General features: G+C 32.8%; 3 protein-coding genes across 3 annotated transcripts; 1 reads left to right on the top strand and 2 right to left on the bottom strand.

Annotated features, from left to right (window-relative positions):
• Positions 1-4,610: 4,610 nt before the first annotated feature.
• LOC119601826 (putative cyclin-dependent serine/threonine-protein kinase DDB_G0272797/DDB_G0274007) lies at positions 4,611-5,123 on the top strand. Its single transcript, XM_037953009.1, has one exon. It carries the CDS (start codon positions 4,611-4,613, stop codon positions 5,121-5,123), a length of 513 nt encoding a protein of 170 aa, XP_037808937.1.
• Positions 5,124-7,800: 2,677 nt separating this feature from the next.
• On the bottom strand, positions 7,801-8,313 carry LOC119601825 (putative cyclin-dependent serine/threonine-protein kinase DDB_G0272797/DDB_G0274007). The gene has a single exon (XM_037953008.1). The coding sequence runs from the start codon at positions 8,311-8,313 to the stop codon at positions 7,801-7,803; it is 513 nt and encodes a 170-aa protein (XP_037808936.1).
• A 2,284-nt stretch (positions 8,314-10,597) lies between these two features.
• Positions 10,598-11,137, bottom strand: LOC119601824. The gene has a single exon (XM_037953007.1). The coding sequence runs from the start codon at positions 11,135-11,137 to the stop codon at positions 10,598-10,600; it is 540 nt and encodes a 179-aa protein (XP_037808935.1).
• Between the last annotated feature and the right edge of the window lie 12,852 nt (positions 11,138-23,989).

Genomic DNA, 23,989 nt, shown 5'->3' with positions numbered 1-23,989 from the left:
AGAAAAGAAAAACACATAAAGTTTGCAAAAATACATATTAAAAGAAAATTTACTCTAGGTATTTCAAAAACAAAATGTTCATTATAAAAATCCCAAAAGAAAACATAAAGATAAGCCTTTTGTTTGTCTACCCCGCACACATATTGTAAACCGAATTTATGCGCAGGCGCATGTCTTATCAATATTACCGCACAGCAGGTTGCAATATTTCATGACTCTTGTTTTTCTTGACTTAGTTTTGGTTGGGTAAACATTTCCTAGATTTACACATGTATTTTCAAAATTGTTTTATTATTTCGACACAAATCATCATCATCATCTTGTGTGTTTGTTTAGGTCTTGTTAACATTATTTTTGTATAAGAATTTGTGAAAAATCTTTTCAAAATTGTATCATGCTGTGTCAATACAAATAGTTATTTTCTAAATTTAAACACTACTTAAAATTTAAGGCTGTGATTATCTGGAAGTCTCTTTTAAGAACGAGATATATATGACAGACAATTGTCCAATTTCTGGGAATTTATAAATTTATTTGTATTTAATAGATAAAACCGTAACTGGCATTTGTTTGAAGAAGAAGAGGAAAAGCAGTAAAATAAATAAAAGTAGGTTTGATAATATTTTACAATAATTATCAATTAAATTTTAAATGGGTAGGACCAGTAAATATTTGGGATAATCACAGTTAAGTAGAGACAAAAGGAGAAGGTCTTGAGTTCCTGTTAATGTTATTATTTAAACAACTTTACAACTTCTCTTCAGTCTTTTGCAAATACACTAAAGCACTAAATATACATTAGGTTAGAATACACTAGACTATAGGCACGACTATGGACAAGATTAGACTATACACTACACTATAGACTACACTTGACTATAGACTAGACTATAGACTACATTATAGACTAGACTGTAGACTAGACTATATACTAGACTTTAGACTAGACTATAGACAAGACTATGGACTAGACTGTAGACTAGACTATATACTAGACTTTAGACTAGACTATAGACAAGACTATAGACTAGACTATAGACTAGACTATAGACTAGACTATAGACTAGACTATAGACTAGACTGTAGACTAGACTATAGACTAGACTATAGACTAGACTATAGACTAGACTATAAACTAGACTAAAGGCTAGACTATAGACTAGACTATAGACTAGACTATAGACTAGACTATAGACTAGACTATAGACTAGACTATAGACTAGACTATAGACTAGACTATAGACTAGACTATAGACTAGACTATAGAATAGACTATAGACTAGACTATAGACTAGACTATAGACTAGACTATAGACTAGACTATAGACTAGACTATAGACTAGACTGTAAACTAGACTAGACTATAGACAGACTATAGACCAGACTCTAGACTAGACTATGGACTAGACTATAGACTAGACTATAGACTAGACTATAGACTAGACTATAGACTTGACTATAGACTTGTCTATATACTTGACTATAGACTAGACTATAGACTAGACTATACATTAGACTATGGACTATACTATAAACTAGACTATATACAAACCTATATAGTAGACTATATACTAGACTATATACTAGACTATTGACTAGATTATTGACTTTACTATCGTCTGGACTATATACTAAACTATAATCTGGACTATAGACTAGACTATAGTCTGCTCTATAGACTAGACTATAGTGTGGACAATAAACTAGACTATAGGCTAGGCTATAGACTAGACTATAGTGATAGACTAGACTATACACAAACCTATATAGTAGACTATGTACTATACTATATACTAGACTATAGACTAGACTATTGAATTAACTGTAGTCTGGACTATATACTAAACTATAATCTGGACTATAGACTAGACTATAGACTAGACTATAGACTAGACTATAGACTAGACTATAGACTAGACTATAGACTATACTATAGACTAGACTATAGACTAGACTATAAACTAGACTATAGACTGGACTATAGACTAGACTATAGACTAGGCTATAGACTGGACTATAGACTAGACTATAGACAAGACTATAGACTAGACTATAGAATAGACTATAGACTAGACTATAGACTAGACTATAGACAAGACTATAGACAAGACTATAGACTAGACTATAGACAAGACTATAGACTAGACTATAGACTAGACTATAGACTAGACTATAGACTAGACTATAGACTAGACTATAGACTAGACTATAGACTAGACTATAGACTAGACTATAGACTAGACTATAGACTAGACTATAGACTAGACTATAGACTATAGACTAGACTATAGACTAGACTATAGACTAGACTATAGACTAGACTATAGACTAGACTATAGACTAGACTATAGACTAGACTATAGACTAGACTATAGACTAGACTATAGACTAGACTATAGACTAGACTATAGACTAGACTATAGACTAGACTATAGACTAGACTATAGACTAGACTATAGACTAGACTATAGACTAGACTATAGACTAGACTATAGACTAGACTATAGACTAGACTATAGACTAGACTATAGACTAGACTATAGACTAGACTATAGACTAGACTATAGACTAGACTATAGACTAGACTATAGACTAGACTATAGACTTGACTATAGACTTGTCTATATACTTGACTATAGACTAGACTATAGACTAGACTATACATTAGACTATGGACTATACTATAAACTAGACTATATACAAACCTATATAGTAGACTATATACTAGACTATATACTAGACTATTGACTAGATTATTGACTTTACTATCGTCTGGACTATATACTAAACTATAATCTGGACTATAGACTAGACTATAGTCTGCTCTATAGACTAGACTATAGTGTGGACAATAAACTAGACTATAGGCTAGGCTATAGACTAGACTATAGTGATAGACTATTCACTAGACTTCAGAAAAAGTAAACATTTTTAAAAAAGTGCTGAAAATAGAAACATTTTAATTTCCCTTAAATTTACATTAAAAAGATTCCCATTTTTTGAATTTTAAAAAATTTTAATATAAATTTGCAAAAAATTTTAAAAAAATTTTATGTTTCAAAATTCGAACTTAATTTCGAATTTAAGAAATTGAACAAAAACTGTTAAAAATTTGTTTAAAATTGTTTATTCTACAAATCCTATAGGAAAAACGTGAAAGAATCGATTTTTTTTTTCTTAAGTTCGAAATTTCGATTTAAACTTCCTATTGAAAAAAATCATCAAGATTCCACAAAAAATTGTTTCTTTTACAACTCTTATGAGAAAAAAGCGAAAAAATCTAATTTTTTCTCTTATTCGAAAATTCTAACTTAAAAGAAATCATCAAAATTGTACATAAAATGTGTTAGAAATGTTTGTTTTCGATACTAGTTAAAAAATAGGACAAAATTTTGACTATTTTTCCTATGTTCGAAAATTCAAAATTAATTTCGAATTTTAGAAAATTGCTAAAAAAAATTAAGAAAAAAATTTTAAAATTGCTTTTTTTCAATTTCTGTTTATAAATATGATAAAATTCAGAATTGTTCTTATGTTCGAAAATTCGAACTTAAGTTCGAATTTTAAAAAATATGCAAAAACTGTTATTTTAAACTTGTGCGAAGAAAATATTTCGTTTTTACTAGATTTCTAAAACTTGTGCAAATGTTGACTTTTTCCTATGTTCGAAAATTCCAACTTAATTTCGAATTTCAGAAAATTGTTAAAAAAATTAAGGAATATTGAATTTCCGTTTAGAAATAAGATAGAATTCAGAATTGTTCTTATGTTCGAAAATTCGAACTTAAGTTCGAATTTTAAAAAATCAGCAAAAACTGTTATTTTAAACTTGTGCGAAGAAAATATTTCGTTTTTACTTGATTTGTGTAATTTTTTTGAAATTTTAAATAAACGTACGTTAACTTTTAGTGTTAATTGTCAGTTTTTTTTATTAAGTTCTAAAAATTAATATTACTATTTGTTTTAGTTGTTTTTAAATGTCAATTACATTTCTTAATCTAAAACCGGTTAAACGTCTTAATAATTTTCCATAAAAAATTGTTAATTTACTAAAACATTTTATTCAACTTATAGTGACGCCCTTTAAAAGTAATTTAGCAACTTTTCTCGGTAATATATTTATTTATTAAATATTTATTTATTGTAATTAAATGATAAATATATAAATATTTACATATTTGTTTAAATTTAAACAAATAAAGTGTCAAAAGTTGAAAAAGTAAAAACTAGATTCACTATAAGATAAGAAATTTAAATTTCAAAACTTTTATTCAAATTAATGAATAAATTTTCCGGTCTTAAAATTTTAAGGGGAATTTCCCATATTTTTCTGAATTTGTTTCTGCCTTAGAAACAGGTAATAATAATGGGTTCCTAAAATTCATATTACAATTCAAGGACAACATATTAAACCCAAACTTATTCAAAATTAGGTAATAAGTGACAATAAGGAAGGTGTTGATATGGTTACCTAAGTACCTTCGAACTTAGTTGCTACTGCTGCAGGTACAATTTCCCATTTTACATAAATATCCTGTTTCCACAAGGATTAACAGCATTCAGTTCTAACCACTCAAACCTTAAACATCAAGAAAACAAAGATAAACAAAATGTCTTCAACAAACTATCCTTCTAAATCCAACGATTTCTCAGTCGTAGAATACTCCCATAAGAAATTTGCTAAGCATACAAACAAGCGCAAGCAAATAGAAATGGAAGATAAGAAAAACGAAATCAGTGCTCAAACTATATTGGAAATGGCAAACAATAAAACGGAACAACCTTTAAGCAAAAGAAAACAAACTAAAGCTTTATTTAGACCCTGGTTGGATGAGGGAGTTAAGGAAAAAACTAACACAACAGCTAAAGTTTTGAACCCAAAGGCCCCTAAACTTTATAACAGACCTCAACAAAGCAAATGGAATCACCAACAATTGGCTCAACTTATACATCAATACAATCAACAGGCTCAACAGTATTTATTGCAGCAGCAACAATACTACGCCTACTATCAACAGCAACAGGTTGCCGCCAGACTGCAACATGCTGCATATCTGCAGCAACTACAACAAATGGCCTCACAGCAGCAACAGCGACAATTATTTGTGTTTGGTCAACAATAATTCAAAAAACTTGAAAAAATGGCTTCAAGTTATGGAATAACTTAAAGTTAGAAATAAAAAAACTAGTTAAACTAGTGTTAATTATAGGTTTAATTAGATTTATGTAATCTATTGTTAATTTAATTATATTTATTTTAAGTTTAAACGTAATAAAATTACAATTATTTAGTAACGGAATAAATTTTGAATTTTAATTTCAAACGATTAATTACATCATTATTACGAAACTTTTCATTAATTCTAACAAAAACTTACGCCCATACAGCAACTATAGAGACTACAGACTAAACTGTAGACTAGACTATAGACTAGATTATAGACTAGACTACAGACCAGAGACTAGACTATAGGCTAGACTATAGACTAGACTATAGGCTATACTATAGAGTAGACTAGACTAGAGACTAGGCTATAGACTAGACTATAACCTAGACTATAAAGTAGACTATGAACTAGACTACAAACTAGACTACAAACTAGACTATAAACTAGACTATACACTAGACTATACACTAGACTAAACACTATACTATAGACTAGACTATAGACTACAATATAGACTACAATATAGACTAGACTATAGACTACACTATAGACTAGACTATAGACCAGGCTATAGACTAGACTATAGACTAGACTACAAACTAGACTATAAACTAGACTATACACTAGACTATACACTAGACTAAACACTATACTATAGACTAGACTATAGACTAGACTATAGACTACACTATAGACTACAATATAGACTAGACTATAGACTACACTATAGACTAGACTATAGACCAGGCTATAGACTAGACTATAGACCAGGCTACAGACTAGACTATAGACTAGACTATATACTAGACTATAGACTAGACTATAGACTAGACGATAGACTAGACTATAGACTAGACTATAGACTACACTATAGACTACAATATAGACTAGACTATAGACTAGACTATAGACCAGGCTATAGACTAGACTATAGACTAGACTATAGACTAGACTATAGACTAGACTATATACTAGACTATATACTAGACTATAGACTAGACTATAGACTAGACGATAGACTAGACTATAGACTAGACTATAGACTAGACTATAGACTAGACTATAGACTAGACTAGACTAGACTATAGACTAGACTATAGACTAGACTATAGACTAGACTATAGACTAGACTATAGACTAGACATAGACTAGACTAGAATAGACTAGACTATAGACTAGACTATAGACTAGACTATGACTAGACTATAGACTAGACTATAGACTAGACTAGGACTACTAGACTAGACTATCGACCTAGACTGGACTAGACATACTATAGACTAGACTATAGACTAGACTATAGACTAGACTATAGACTAGACTATAGACTAGACTATAGAGCCTAGACTATAGACTAGACTATAGACTAGACTATAGACTAGACTATAGACTAGACTATAGACTAGACTATAGACTAGACTATAGACTAGACTATAGACTAGATAGACTAACTATAGACTAGACTATAGACTAGACTATAGACTAGACTATAGACTAGACTATAGGACTAGACTAGTAGACTAGACTATAGACTAGACTATAGACTAGACTATAGACTAGACATAGACTAGACTATAGACTAGACTATAGACTAGACTATAGACTAGACTATGACTATAGACTAGACTATAGACTAGACTATAGACTAAGACTATAGACTAGACTATAGAACTAGACTATAGACTTAGTACTATAGACTAGACTATTAGACTATAGACTAGACTAATAGACTAGACTATAAACTAGACTATAGACTAGACTATAGACTAGACTATAGACTAGAGTATACACTACACTATAGACTACTATATAGACTAGACTATAGAGTACTATATAGACTAGACTACAGACCAGACTACAGACCAGAACTATAAATTAGCCATAGACTAGACTATAGAATAGACTATAGACTAGAATATAGACTAGACTGTAGACTACACTATAGACTAGACTATAGACTAGACTATAGACTAGACTATAGACTAGACTATAGACTAGACTATAGACTAGACTATAGACTAGACTATAGACTAGACTATAGACTAGACTATAGACTGACTATAGACGAGACTATAGACTAGACTATAGACTAGACTATAGACTAGACTATAGACTAGACTATAGACTAGACTATAGACTAGACTATAGACTAGACTATAGACTAGACTAGACTAGACTATAGACTAGACTATAGACTATAGACTAGACTATAGACTAGACTATAGACTACACTATAGACTACACTATAGACTAGAATATAGACTAGACTATAGACTAGACTATATACTAGACTGCAGACTACACTATACAATAGACTAGACTAGATTATAGACTAGACCATAGACTAGACTATAGACTAGACTTAAAACTAGACTATAGACAGTGATCTATATATAGAGATTATATATCGATTTTCTTGTTGCACAGTGTAATCAAATAAATCAAAAGCGATAATTTATTTTAAATTTACCATATGAATGTAATTTTATTACTTTTCGACTTAAAAATAACAATAAATAACTAAAAAAAAATAATTTAACTTATAATTAACACTAGTTTAACTAGCGGTTAACACTACAAGTTATTCTATAACTTAGTCCCAATAGAAATACGAATTCATTCTTTTTCGAATTCATTGCTGACCAAAAACAAATATCGGACTCTGTTGCTGCTGCTTTAAGGCCATTTGTTGTAGTTGCTGTAGATATAAAACATGGCTCAGTTTAGCGGCAACTTGTTGCTGTTGATAGAAAGCGTAGTATTGTTGCTGTTGCAACAAATACTGTTGAGCTTGTTGATTATACTGATGGATAAGTGTTGCCAAATGTTTGCGGTTGTGTCTTGTTTGTTGAGGCAATTGTGAAGGTTGTTGATTTGCTTGGACTGGGTTCAAAACTTTTGCTTTTGGGGTTTGTTTTGTGTTCTTTTTCTTATCTTCCTTATCCAGCCAGGGTCTAAAGAAAGCTTTAGTTTGTTGTCTTTTGGCTAAAGGCTGTTCCGTTTCCTTATTAGCCATATCCAATATAGTTTGAGCACTGTTGACGTTTTCTTTACCCTCCAGTTCTTTTTGCTTGCGCTTGTTTGTATGCTTTGCAAATTTCTTGTGGGTGTATTGTTCAGCTTGATACAAGTTCGATGAAGCCATTTTGTTTAATTTTTAGTTTATGAAGTTGTGATGTTTAATGCTTAAGTAGTTCCAATGGAATGATACTGTTTTCTTTGGTTCGATAATATTTATACTTGCTAATTGTATGTCCTTTTGCGTAAGTTATTACCTGTTAGTTTTTAGGTCATTTAGGTTATCTTCTTATTGCTACCTTTTTTACCTGTTAACACCTAATTGTATAATATTGTTTTTTTACATACAAACCGAAATTCTGGTTTATTATTACCTATAGTTTTGTCTAGTGTATCCTTATTATGGTCATAAATATTAAGTCCTTTATTTTCTGTATCCTTTATACGTTAATAAATATGTTTTTTGTTTAATTATGCGGCTTGTTGTGGTAGATGATGTCACAACGGTTTAAATGGATAAGCTAATCCTTGTCGCCGGAAACTAGGGGTTAGTACTATACCAATTTGTCATGTTCCTTCTAAAATGGAAAGTTGTTATAATTTATACGTATATCTAAAATTTTGACCTCACTGAGTCACTGATTGGTGACTGAAATTTGGATCGGCCTCCCTTCAAATAGATCCACAGAATTAGTACACAATTTTTAATTCATTCGTAATGTAGCGAAAAAGATAAAGATATAAATTTAATACTTTTTGGCCATTCGAACTTTTAAGGTTTGAAAATTGTACCTATTTTTGGTACTTTTTCAAAAAACAAAAGTACCCAAGTACCCAAAAGTATTCCACTTGTTCGTGCAAAATTTGGGGATTCATAATTATGGTTTCCCCATAGCCTTTAGCATAGTAAATAAAAATAAATAAATTTTAAAAATTTCGAACAAATATCTCTGAAAGATATGTTCGAAAGATGGTTCTATGTACTATATTTAAAGGGGTAATACAATTATTGGACAGATAGATCCCAAAGTATGCATGATTGTCCTCAAAAATAAACCAAATCATCAGGGATTTCAAGATTTCATTTATTTACCCATTAAAATTCATCACATAACATTTAGGTTCTCTTACAAAACTAAAACAATTAATACATTCTTCCTACATACTACGGTATTAATAATGGACTTTCCAATATTCTCATAAAATATAGCTATGCTATGACGCTTACCAAAACATTCTGTTCACTCTCGATACATTCCCCAAAAAAGGGATTAAAAAAGGGATACATTCAAAGCTTACTTACTAAAACTTACATCTAATAACAAAGAACTTACAAACTAGAATAAAAATATTCACAAAAGGATAGACAGATAAAAGATATTCACAAAAGACAAGAAATAGATAAAAATTATATACAAAAGGAAAGACAATCTCATTGTGCGGTATTATATACCGTATCACGAATATCCAGAGTGTGGATTCTCCTATGATAAAATAAGAGGTCTGCACTCTCATAGAGGAGGCCAGCTCCCCTAAGGGTCAACAAATCCACCGGCGATAGATATCTAAACATCCGAATGGCCTCCAAATCATTCGCCCTATCAAAACATGCCTTTACCAGGCTATTCTCCAAAAAGCGAGAACCCTCCAAAAATTTAACTGCCAATTCAACCATAAAGATATCAATCCTGTTGAAATCTATGGCCCTGTACACCGACAAGCAGGATGGCCTGCGGAACACCCCATCCGGTCCCAATCGGCGCGTCAAACCCAGACAAGCGACCAGCACACCTCGCTCCCATCTCCTAAGCCTCTCCATCTGAGATGAGGAAATTCCAAACCAAGCTGGAAAAGCATAGGAGATGAGTGGGCGAATTACCTGCTTATACACCAAGAGTCTCAACCTTCTGTCAAGACCACCCTTGCGTTTCAGTATACCCTGATAGGTAGAGAACATTCTCTTCGCCTTCACCAGAATATTGTCAATATGACGATAATATTCGAAATTCTCGTGAAAGATGACTCCGAGATACTTCAACCTATCAGAGACACTGATAAGCTGACCGCCTATGGTCAACGATGGTATATATGACCTACAGTTAGGAAAAATATACTTGCGTCTACCCTTTACCAAATCATCAGGGCTATTCGAAGCAATTTAAATAGTGGATAATCTTACTCTAAAGGATCTTTCTAAAGAGATTAGGGTTATTTTAGAAAAAATATAAAACTCAATCTGTTATTTCAATTTCAATAAAATATTTTATTATATAAAATTTTTCATAAATTAATAATAAATTACTTAAACAATAATAAAATAACTTATAATTAACACTAGTTTAACTAGCAGTTATCACTTGAAGTTATTCCATAACTTAGTCCTCTTGTTACTACGATCTTTGCAACTCCAGTTATTGTTGACCAAAAACAAATAATTGTCCTTGACGCTGTAAAGACAACTGTTGTAAATGCCTTAAATACAGAGCTTGAGCAACATTCTGTTGCATTACAGCAGCTTGATAATATTGATAGGCGTTATATTGTTGTAGTTGTTGCAAATGCAACTGTTGAGCCAATTGTTTGTGCTGATGATTGTAAGGAGCCAAATGGTTGCGCTTGCGTTTCTGTTGTTCTAATTTGGTATTATGTAGTTGAGGTTGTTGCGGCCGGATATTGTTGTTGATGACATTTAAGGGAGTTGATGTAGTTTCCACTTTCTTATCGCTGTCCTCCAACCAGGGTCTGAACAAGGCTTTAGTTTGTTTCCTCTTGGGTAAAGGTTGCTCCGTTTGCTTAATTTCCAGGTTTGTTAAATCCAATATAGTTTGTACTGTAATCGGACTGACATTTTCTTTCACTTCCAACTCCTCATGCTTGCCAAATTTCTTGTGACTATAATCTTCAACTTTAACAGCGAACTTTTTGTGTTGGTATACAGTTTGCGATGACATATTGCGTAATTTTTTTTCTCAAATGATCTTCTTTAGTTGTTTATAGTTTGTTTGTTGTTAATTGAATGATGTTTTGTTTTCGCTGCGCTTAATATTTATACATATTTTAGTATCCTTTTGTTATCCTGTTTACCTGTGTTCCCATTTGACGGCTTTTGGTTTTAAAATTATCAAAATTGTCCCTTTTTCTGTGTGTCTAATAATATATCATCCTTTTTACCTGTTATTAAATTTTTATTGTTATTGTTTTTTACTTTAGTTTCTAAATCCTTGTTTTTGCTGTTCTATTGTGGTCATAAAAGTTAAGTACTTTATTTTCCGTTAATCCGTTTATAAAATTTTCCGCATTTTGACAAATTACTTTTATACCTAAATCCAAAAGGGTAGTAGTTACAATTCTAGATAATTTTTAAAATGCGCGTTTTACAATCCCTGCTTTAGTAAAATGTTTTCCGGCAAAACTAGAACAGAACTTGAACAAAACTAGAACAGAACTAGAACAGAACTAGAACAGAACTAGAACAGAACTAGAACAGAACTAGAACAAAACTAGAACAGAACTAGAACAGAACTAGAACAGAACTAGAACAGAACTAGAACAGAACTAGAACAGAACTAGAACAGAACAGAACAGAACAGAACAGAACTAGAACAGAACTAGAACAGAACTAGAATAGAACTAGAACGGAACTAGAACAGAACTAGAACAGAACTAGAACAGAACTAGAACAGAACTAGAACAGAACTAGAATAGAACTAGAACAGAACTAGAACAGAACTAGAACAGAACTAGAACAGAACTAGAACAGAACTAGAACAGAACTAGAACAGAACGAGAACAGAACTAGAACAGAACTAGAACGAACTAGAACAGAACTAGAACAGAACTAGAACAGAACTAGAACAGAACTAGAACAGAACTAGAACAGAACTAGAACAGAACTAGAACAGAACTAGAACAGAACTAGAACAGAACTAGAACAGAACTAGAACAGAACTAGAACAGAACTAGAACAGAACTAGAACAGAACTAGAACAGAACTAGAACAGAACTAGAACAGAACTAGAACAGAACTAGAACAGAACTAGAACAGAACTAGAACAGAACTAGAACAGAACTAGAACAGAACTAGAACAGAACTAGAACAGAACTAGAACAGAACTAGAACAGAACTAGAACAGAACTAGAACAGAACTAGAACAGAACTAGAACAGAACTAGAACAGAACTAGACAGACTAGAACTAGAACAGAACTAGCACAGAACTAGAACTAGAACAGAACTAGAATAGAACAAGAATAGAACTAGAACAGAACTAGAACAGAACTAGAACAGTACTAGAACAGAACTAGAACAGAACTAGAACAGAACTAGAACAGAACTAAACAGAACTAGAACAGAACTAGAACAGAACTAGAACAGAACTAGAACAGTACTAGAACAGAACTAGAACAGAACTAGAACAGTACTAGAACAGAACTAGAACAGAACTAGAACAGAACTAGAACAGAACTAGAACAGAACTAGAACAGAACTAGAACAGAACTAGAACAGAACTAGAACAGAACTAGAACAGAACTAGAACAGAACAGAACTAGAACAGAACTAGAACAGAACTAGAACAGAACTAGAACAGAACTAGAACAGAACTCGAACAGAAACTAGAACAGAACTAGAACAGAAACTAGAACAGAACTAGAACAGAACTAGAACAGAACTAGAACAGAACTAGAACAGAACTAGAACAGACACTAGGAACCAGAACTAGAACAGAACCTAGAACAGGAACTAGAACAGAACTAGAACAGAACTAGACACAGAGAACTAGAACAGAACTAGAACAGAAACTAGAACCGAACTGAGAACTAGAAACTCGAACAAGAACTTAGCACAGAACTTAGAACAGAACTAGAAACAAGAACTAGAACAGCAACTAGAACCGAACTAGAACAGTAACTAGAAAACGAACTAGAACAGCCCTAGAACAGACCTAGAACAGAACTAGAACAGAACTAGAACAGGAACTAGAACCAGAACTAGAACTAGTAACTAGAACAGAACTAGACGAACTAGACCTTACTAGACAGACTAGAACAGAACTAGAAACTAGAACAGGAACTAGAACAACTAGCACAGAACTAGAACAGAACTAGAACAGTAACTAGAACAGAACTAGCAACAGAACTATAAACAGAACTAGAACAGAACTAGAACAGAACTAGAACAGAACTAGAACAGAACTAGAACCAGACCTAGAACAAGTAACTAGAAACGAACTAGAACAGAACTAGAACAGTAACTAGAAACTAGACAAACTAGAACAGAAGCTAGAACAGAACTAGAACAGAACTAGAACAGAACAGAACTAGAACAGAACTAGAACAGAACTAGAACAGAACTAGAACAAAACTAGAACAGAACTAGAACAGAACTAGAACAGAACTAGAACAGAACTAGAACAGAACTAGAACAGAACTAGAACAGAACTAGAACAGAACTAGAACAGAACTAGAACAGAACTAGAACAGAACTAGAAACAGAACTAGAACAGAACTAGAACAGAACTAGAATAGAACTAGAACAGAACTAGAACAGAACTAGAACAGAACTAGAAAGAACTAGAACAGAACTAGAACAGAACTAGAACAGAACTAGAACAGAACTAGAACAGAACTAGAACAGAACTAGAACAGAACTAGAACAGAACTAGAACAGAACTAGAACAGAACTAGAACAGAACTAGAACAGAACTAGAACAGAACTAGAACAGAACTAGAACAGAACTAGAACAGAACTAGAACAGAACTAGAACAGAACTAGAACAGAACAGAACTAGAACAGAACTAGAACAGAACTAGAAACTAGAACAGAACTAGAACAGAACTAGAAAGAACTAGAACAGAACTAGAACAGAACTAGAACAGAACTAGAACAGAACTAGAACAGAACTAGAACAGAACTAGAACAGAACTAGAACAGAAACTAGAACAGAACTAGAACAGAACTAGAACAGAACTCGACAGAACTAGAACAGAACTAGAACAGAACTAGAACAGACCTAGAACAGAACTAGAACAGAACTAGAACAGAACTAGAACAGAACTAGAACAGAACTAGACCAGAACTAGAACAGAACTAGAACAAACAGAACTAGAACAGAACTAGAACAGAACTAGAACAGAACTAGAACAGAACTAGAACAGAACTAGAACAGAACTAGACAACAGAACTAGAAGAACTAGACAGAACTAGAACAGAACTAGAACAGAACTAGAACAGAACTAGAACAGAACTAGAACAGAACTAGAACAGAACTAGAACAGAACTAGAACAGAACTAGAACAGAACTAGAACAGAACTCGACAGAACTAGAACAGAACTAGAACAGAACTAGAACAGAACTAGAACAGAACTAGAACAGGAACTAGAACAGAACTCGAACAGAACTAGAACAAACTAGGAACACGACTAGAACAGAACTAGAACAGAACTAGAACAGACCTAGAAACTAGAACAATGAACCGAACTAGAACAGAACTAGACCAGAACTAGAACGAGAACTAGGAACAGAACTAGAACAGAACTTGAACCAGAACTTGAACAGAACTTGAACTAGAGAACTAGAACAGGAACTAGAACAGAACATAGAACAGAACTAGAACAGAACTAGAACAGAACTAGAACAGAACTAGAACAGAACTCGAACAGAACTAGAACAGAACTAGAACCGACAGAACTAGAGCAGAAACTAGAACCAGAACAGAACTAGAACAGAAACTAGAACAGAACCAGAACAGAACTAGAAAATAACTAGAAACTAGAACAGAATTAGAACCGAATTATTTTGAAAATATTTGTTCATTAGTTCAAATCCCCAATAAGTTCTTTTTTAAAACTCTACCATCTAAATCTTTGAAATTTCCTTAAGTAAAAACCAATATCTAAAATTCTACCTAATTAGTTGTATTTACTATTTAGTCATGCTTGTTAGTCTTACTACTTAAAATTAGTTTGCTATCAAATGAAAATCTCTGTTTTTCTTTACATTATCAGCTTTAAGAAGATTTATAGTTTTGTAACAAAATTAAGTCCCTTTCAGTGCTCTCTCTTAAGTCCCCTGTGTTCGTATGTGTTTTCCCTCAAAAGAAAACCACAATTGAAATCTTTAGGCTAAACAAAAAGAGAATCTTGATCAACCGTATCAAACCCATAAACATAAAATAAATCTCTTTTTTTTTCTAAGACAAAAAACCTACAATTTTCACCTTTTAAATAAGAAAACATAGAAATTATTGTGCTTTTCAGTTTCTTGAAAATTTTTTTTCAGGGAAAACAAAAGAATTTTAAACAATTAAATTTTTTTAAAAGACCTTGACATGTTTGTCATAAAGCCGACAATGTTATAAAAATCTTAAGAAAATTATTTCAATAGTTATGTGCAAAGAATAATAAGAAGTTGGACTATGACATTGTTTTACAACAATAACATTTCCTTCTCTTCACAGACGAGTTCTGTGTAAATTCAACACACTTGTGAGAACTCAATTCTCTCACAATACTTCAAAACTTTTTCGCGAAAATACCGGGATAATAGGACTTGAACGACGTCTTTTCACAAACACATAACTATTTTTTAATTTTTTACACAATTTTTTCGCATTTAACAATCCGAAATATTTTTATTTTTCACAAACTAAAAAAATATTTTTTTAATTTTTTTGACAATTAATTTTTGTGTGTTGAAATTAAAATTGACAAAACAAAGTTGTATATTTTGGTATTGAGAATGAAAAAATTATTTAAAATAAACTTATTTTTTTGCAAAAAAAAGAGATTTTAAGTCCGAAAATTATATTTATTAAATGTTTACTGATTAGATGTGGGCAAAATAAATTAAATTATCTGCGAATGTAAAAATTTAAATGTTATTTATTTTTTCTAAAATTTTTATGTACGATTTTATGCAAGTATGTATGTTTGGAAAGTGTGGTGAAAGTGGTTGGAGCTCTAATACTAATACAAAAATTCTACCAATACATACTTAGAGTTAGGTACCGAATGACAACTCCTTTACGTACCAACTGACAAGCCCCAATTTCTTATTATTCTTTGGTTATGTGTTTCAAAATTTTTTATTGTTTTGAGGGTGTCTGTCTGTCCGTCCGTCTGTCTGTCCGTCCGTCCATCCGTCCTTCCCTTTATGTGTAAGTAACAAAGCGCCTGCGTGGTACATTTTCCTAATCTTTTTATATGAGTGCGAAGTAGATTGTCCTTTTTTTGGGTTGTTTTTTTGAATTTGTGTATGTGTGGCTAATTACGGAAAAGATGTCATCAGTAATGGAACCTCCTCTATTTTAAACAAAGAAGACACGGATTAGATTAGTCATAGATCAGACAACAAACGGCTTTTGTTTTCGTTCCTTTTTAAACAGGCACGTTTGTTTGTCAGGGTCTTCCCCCTTTTTAGGTAAATAGTTTTTTTTTTAACAAAATTCCTAATATTTAATTGTTCTAGATGACATTGTAAAAAGGTGTTTTTTATTTTTAAAAAATGCCTATTCTTTGTTTTCCTTTTAAATTTATGTGTTTTAGACAATTTTTTTCCATTTTTGTCTCGTTTTGGTGACCTGATTTCGATTGTTTAGTTTTGGTTAGATTAAGAAGAAAAAATGTTGTTCTTTTCTCTAATTTCTTTAAGAATTTTATGACATAATTGTTAGTAGTAGGAATCTTCTTAGAGATTATTATTTTGTACATCAATCGTTTTGAAACCCGCATTAAGATTACATTTAATAGATTATTTGTTTCTTTTTGTTAAGATCGGGATTTGTATGGCAGCTGAAAATTTGCATAATATTTTTATAGTTATTTTTAAAGTGTTAAAATTTCAATATTTAAATCAATTGTAATCCTTAACAGCTGGCAGGCCTAGTATATCCACTTTATGCTCAAGATTATTTATTATATCATCGATACTTGGGAATTTATAATCGCAAAACGTTATAAATATTCTACTTTAGTTTCTAACTTTTCTGGGAATATAAAACTTAATTTTTGGTCTATATGTAGATCTGAAATACTGAGAACAAATTGATCTTGAACAGATCTAATATGATCGAGAAGCAATTGCCATAGTTGCGCTGCCAATCTTCTGACATAAAGCTGATGAAATTCGGCAACACTTCAACATCTCTAGGGCCTTTGAACCAGTTTAATGAAGTTCGCCAACCCTTTAACATCTCTTTTCAACAAGCATAATCAAGGTCACCTTGTCCAACACTACTTTAAGAGGACTGAGGACACTTGCGGAATTAAAATCACCTTGCTGTGAATCGAACTAGAACTAACTAGAAACTAAACTAGAACTAAACTAGAACTAAACTAACGTAGAACTGAAACTAGAACTGAACTAGAACTGACTAGAACTGAACTAGAACTGAACTAGAACTGAACTAGAAACTGAACTAGAACTGAACTAGAACTGAACTAAAACTGAACTAGAACTGAACTAGAACTGAACTAGAACTGAACTAGAACTGAACTAGAACTGAACTAGAAACTAGAACTAACAGAACTGAACTAGAACTGAACTAGAACTGAACTAGAACTGAACTAGAACTGAACTAGAACTGAACTAGAACTGAACTAGAACTGAACTAGAACTGAACTAGAACTGAACTAGAACTGAACTAGAACTGAACTAGAACTGAACTAGAACTGAACTAGAACTGAACTAGAACTGAACTAGAACTGAACTAGAACTGAACTAGAACTGAACTAGAACTGAACTAGAACTGAACTAGAACTGAACTAGAACTGAACTAGAACTGAACTAGAACTGAACTAGAACTGAACTAGAACTGAACTAGAACTGAACTAGAACTGAACTAGAACTGAACTAGAACTGAACTAGAACTGAACTAGAACTGAACTAGAACTGGACTAGAACTGAACTAGAACTGAACTAGAACTGAACTAGAACTGAACTAGAACAGAGCTAGAACTAGACTGAACTAGAACTGAACTAGAACTGAACTAGAACTGAACTAGAACTGAACTAGAACTGAACTAGAACTGAACTAGAACTAGAACTGAACTAGAACTGAACTAGAACTGAACTAGAACTGAACTAGAACTGAACTAGAACTGAACTAGAACTGAACTAGAACTGAACTAGAACTGAACTAGAACTGAACTAGAACTGAACTAGAACTGAACTAGAACTGAACTAGAACTGAACTAGAACTGAACTAGAACTGAACTAGAACTGAACTATAACTGAACTAGAACTAGAACTGAACTAGAACAGAACTAGAACTAGAACTGAACTAGAACTGAACTAGAACTGAACTAGAACTGAACTAGAACTGAACTAACTGAACTAGAACTGAACTAGAACTGAACTAGAACTGAACTAGAACTGAACTAGAACAACAAAAACTAGAACTGAACTAGAACTGAACTAGAACTGAACTAGAACTGAACTAGAACTGAACTAGAACTGAACTAGAACTGAACTAGAACTGAACTAGAACTGAACTAGAACTGAACTAGAACTGAACTAGAACTGAACTAGAACTGAACTAGAACTGAACTAGAACTGAACTAGAACTGAACTAGAACTGAACTAGAACTGAACTAGAACTGAACTAGAACTGAACTAGAACTGAACTAGAACTGAACTAGAACTGAACTAGAACTGAACTAGAACTGAACTAGAACTGAACTAGAACTGAACTAGAACTGAACTAGAACTGAACTAGAACTGAACTAGAACTGAACTAGAACTGAACTAGAACTGAACTAGAACTGAACTAGAACTGAACTAGAACTGAACTAGAACTGAACTAGAACTGAACTAGAACTGAACTAGAACTGAACTAGAACTGAACTAGAACTGAACTAGAACTGAACTAGAACTGAACTAGAACTGAACTAGAACTGAACTAGAACTGAACTAGAACTGAACTAGAACAGAACTAGAACTGAACTAGAACTGAGCTAGAACTGAACTAGAACTGAACTAGAACTGAACTAGAACTGAACTAGAACTGAACTAGAACTGAACTAGAACTGAACTAGAACTGAACTAGAACTGAACTAGAACTGAACTAGAACTGAACTAGAACTGAACTAGAACTGAACTAGAACTGAACTAGAACTGAACTAGAACTGAACTAGAACTGAACTAGAACTGAACCAGAACTGAACTAGAACTGAACAGGAACTGAACTAGAACTGAACTAGAACTTAACTAGAACTTAACTAGAACTGAACTAGAACTGATCTAGAACTGAACTAGAACTGAACTAGAACTTAACTAGAACTGAACTAGAACTGAACTAGAACTGAACTAGAACTGAACTAGAACTGAACTAGAACTGAACTAGAACTAGAACTGAACTAGAACTGAACAAAACTTAACTAGAACTGAACTAGAACTGAACTAGAACTGAACTAGAACTGAACTAGAACTGAACTAGAACTGAACTAGAACTGAACTAGAACTGAACTAGAACTGAACTAGAACTGAACTAGAACTGAACTAGAACTTAACTAGAACTGAACTAGAACTGAACTAGAACTTAACTAGAACTGAACTAGAACTGAACTAGAACTTAACTAGAACTGAACTAGAACTGAACTAGAACTGAACTAGAACTGAACTAGAACTGAACTAGAACTGAACTAGAACAGAACTAAAACAGAACTGGAACAGTACTGGAACAGAACTAGAACAGGACTAGAACAGAACTAGAACAGAACTAGGACAGAACTAGAACAGAACTATAATAGAACTAGGACAAAACTAGAACAGAACTAGAACAGAACTAGAACAGAACTAGAACAGAACTAGAACAGAACTAGAACAGAACTAGAACAGAACTAGAATAGAACTAGAACAGAACTAGAACAGAACTAGAACAGAACTAGAACAGAACTAGAACAGAACTAGAACAGAACTAGAACAGAACTAGAACAGAACTAGACAGAACTAGAACAGAACTAGAACAGAACTAGAACAGAACTAGAACAGAACTAGAACAGAACTAGAACAGAACTAGAACAGAACTAGAACAGAACTAGAACAGAACTAGAACAGAACTAGAACAGAACTAGAACAGAACTAGAACAGAAACTAGAACAGAACTAGAACAGAACTAGAACAGAACTAGAACTAGAACTAGAACTGAACTAGAACTGAACTAGAACTGAACTATAACTGAACTATAACTGAACTAGAACTAGAACTGAACTAGAACAGAACTAGAACTAGAACTGAACTAGAACTGAACTAGAACTGAACTAGAACTGAACTAGAACTAAACTAGAACTGAACTAGAACTGAACTAGAACTGAACTAGAACTGAACTAGAACTGAACTAGAACTGAACTAGAACTGAACTAGAACTGAACTAGAACTGAACTAGAACTGAACTAGAACTGAACTAGAACTGAACTAGAACTGAACTAGAACTGAACTAGAACTGAACTAGAACTGAACTAGAACTGAACTAGAACTGAACTAGAACTGAACTAGAACTGAACTAGAACTGAACTAGAACTGAACTAGAACTGAACTAGAACTGAACTAGAACTGAACTAGAACTGAACTAGAACTGAACTAGAACTGAACTAGAACTGAACTAGAACTGAACTAGAACTGAACTAGAACTGAACTAGAACTGAACTAGAACTGAACTAGAACTGAACTAGAACTGAACTAGAACTGAACTAGAACTGAACTAGAACTGAACTAGAACTGAACTAGAACTGAACTAGAACTGAACTAGAACTGAACTAGAACTGAACTAGAACTGAACTAGAACTGAACTAGAACTGAACTAGAACTGAACTAGAACTGAACTAGAACTGAACTAGAACTGAACTAGAACTGAACTAGAACTGAACTAGAACTGAACTAGAACTGAACTAGAACTGAACTAGAACTGAACTAGAACTGAACTAGAACTGAACTAGAACTGAACTAGAACTGAACTAGAACTGAACTAGAACTTAACTAGAACTGAACTAGAACTGAACTAGAACTGAACTAGAACTGAACTAGAACTGAACTAGAACTGAACTAGAACTGAACTAGAACTGAACTAGAACTGAACTAGAACTGAACTAGAACTGAACTAGAACTGAACTAGAACTGAACTAGAACTGAACTAGAACTGAACTAGAACTGAACTAGAACTGGACTAGAACTGAACTAAAACTGAACTAGAACTGAACTAGAACTGAACTAGAACTGAACTAGAACTAGAACTGAACTAAACTAGAACTGAACTAGAACTGAACTAGAACTGAACTAGAACTGAATTAGAACTGAACTAGAACTGAACTAGAACTGAACAGAACTGAACTAGAACTGAACTAGAACTGAACTAGAACTGAACTAGAACTGAACTAGAACTGAACTAGAACTGAACTAGAACTGAACTAGAACTGAACTAGAACTGAACTAGAACTGAACTAGAACTGAACTAGAACTGAACTAGAACTGAACTAGAACTGAACTAGAACTGAACTAGAACTGAACTAGAACTGAACTAGAACTGAACTAGAACTGAACTAGAACTGAACTAGAACTGAACTAGAACTGAACAAAACTGACTAGAACTGAACTAGAACTGAACTAGAACTGAACTAGAAACTGAACTAGAACTGGAACTAGAACGAACTAGAACTGAACTAGAACTGAACTAGAACTGAACTAGAACTGAACTATAACTGAACTAGAAACTGAACTAGAACTGAACTAGAACGAACTAGAACTGAAACTAGAACTGAACTAGAACTGAACTAGAATGACTAGAACTGACTAGAAACTGAACTAGAACAGACTAGAACAGAACTAAAACAGAACAGAACTAGAACAGAACTAACAACGAACAGAACTAAACAGAACTATAACAGACTAGACAGAACTAGAACAGAACTAGAACAGAACTAGAACAGAACTAGAACAGAACTAGAACAGAACTAGAACAGAACTAGACAGACTAGAAAGAACTAGAACATAACTACAGAACTAGAACAGAACTAGAACGAACAGAACGACTAGAACAAAACTAGAACAGAACTAGAACTGAACTAGAACTAGTTCTGATCTAGAACGGAAATAGCATAGAACTAGCACACAACTACCAACAGAACTAGAACGAAACTAGAACACTAGAATAGAACTAAACTAGTATATTCTCCTAGATCTTATGATTCGTCATTATAACAATTTTCTATTGAAAGATTGTGTTCTCTCTTTTTATCTGCCTTAAATGGTTCACTATTATCTTCGACTCTCAATATTTCTCATTTGGCCACTTAATTAAAAATCGGCCGATTTTCGGGATGACAAATTTTCAATCTAGGTTTCAGACTTATCGAATATTTAGCTTATAGTAACATTTGGTGAATAATAGCTTCCCTGGAAACTGTTTGTTAACAGTTTAACTTAAAAAACAATTTTAATTTGTTATTTTGTCATAAAAATTTTTATTTATTATTATTTAATAATTCTATTAAACACTTAAAACTTATTCTAATATCACAGCTAATAAAATTGATTTTTCAAACTTATTTCTAAAATTTTATTCCAATAGATTTCCGAAATCTATTTACGTCCTTGTAAATGATGTTGTTGGCCAAATGCGAATAGCTGTTGTCGCATTTGTTGCTGATGATGAAACATCATTTGTTGATGTTGCTGCAGACGTTGTTGGGCCCAAACTTGAGTCATTATTAGTTGACGCTGATACATGGCCTGTTGTAGAGCTAAAGCAGTTTGTCTTTGCTGTTGTTGTACAGCCATTTGATAGGAGTTGGGATGATGGAGTAGAGGAGCAGCAGCAGTGGATAGAGCTAGTTTTGGTTGTTGTGTTAAATTTCGGGGAATATCCTTTGGGGCGTTAATAACTTCCTTGTTGGTAGCTGTTTGTTCATCACTCCAGGGCCGGAAGAGTGTTTTAGGTTGTCGCTTTTTTAACATTTCTCTTCGGTTTCCAGATCGTCTTCTCTTAAACGTTTTTGTTGATTATATTCCAGAGTTTGTTTCAAGTAACTTTCTGGTTCTTTATAAGAATTCATGTTGATTTAAAACTTCTTTTTCTTTTACAAATAATTTTTCACTTTTTACAGCTCTCAGTTGTTATCGCCTTGATGTTTTAGTTGTTAATGATGTCTGCTGAGGAAAATGTCCTTGTTTTTATACTTTATACTTCTTTAGTGATCTTCATATTATATAATCTTTTACACATTTTTATTTTGTCCTTTTTGAGCTGTAAGAGTACCTGGTTTTTCCTAATTCATTGAAAAAAGGTCCTTGTGACTTATGTTTAGGTTCCGCTTTTCTTTGTTTAAACTCAAAAACTACCTGTGTCCTGTTTTATATAAAGGACATATGTTTCCTCTTCTGGGTATTTACCAGTAGCCATAAAATAATTAACGTAGCAAAATAATCTAACACTTATTCTTGGCAGGTATTATCCTAGACCTTTTTTCTTTCTCTAATCTTGTTTGTTAACCTTAGTCCTTTATGTGGGTGTTTCATTTTCCTGTGGTCTATGCGCCTTTTATAATTGCCGTAAATCTCTTTGTTCATCTTAAACATTTTCCGGTAATCCTCCAACTAGTGCGTTAAACTCCTGGAGTGCTAGAACACAAGCATTTGCTGATCTTCTAAAGCTGTTTTAGGTTTCCTCCTCCTTAATTATCATTTATGGCTTCTAACCAACTACCGCTTATATTTCTTAAAACCGGATATTATTTTGACTTCTTTTAATCTTCTTTTTCGCTTATTTAATGTTTATTTGGAATTTACAACTATTAATTAGTATTGTACCGGGA

Source organism: Lucilia sericata, unplaced genomic scaffold, assembly GCF_015586225.1.
Source record: "Lucilia sericata isolate MDLA Ls3-8-SP2 unplaced genomic scaffold, ASM1558622v1 Contig000192F_arrow, whole genome shotgun sequence".
NCBI classification, from domain to species: Eukaryota; Metazoa; Arthropoda; class Insecta; order Diptera; family Calliphoridae; genus Lucilia; species Lucilia sericata.
Note: the sequence above shows the minus strand (reverse complement) of the source record. Positions and strands in the feature narration are given on the sequence as shown.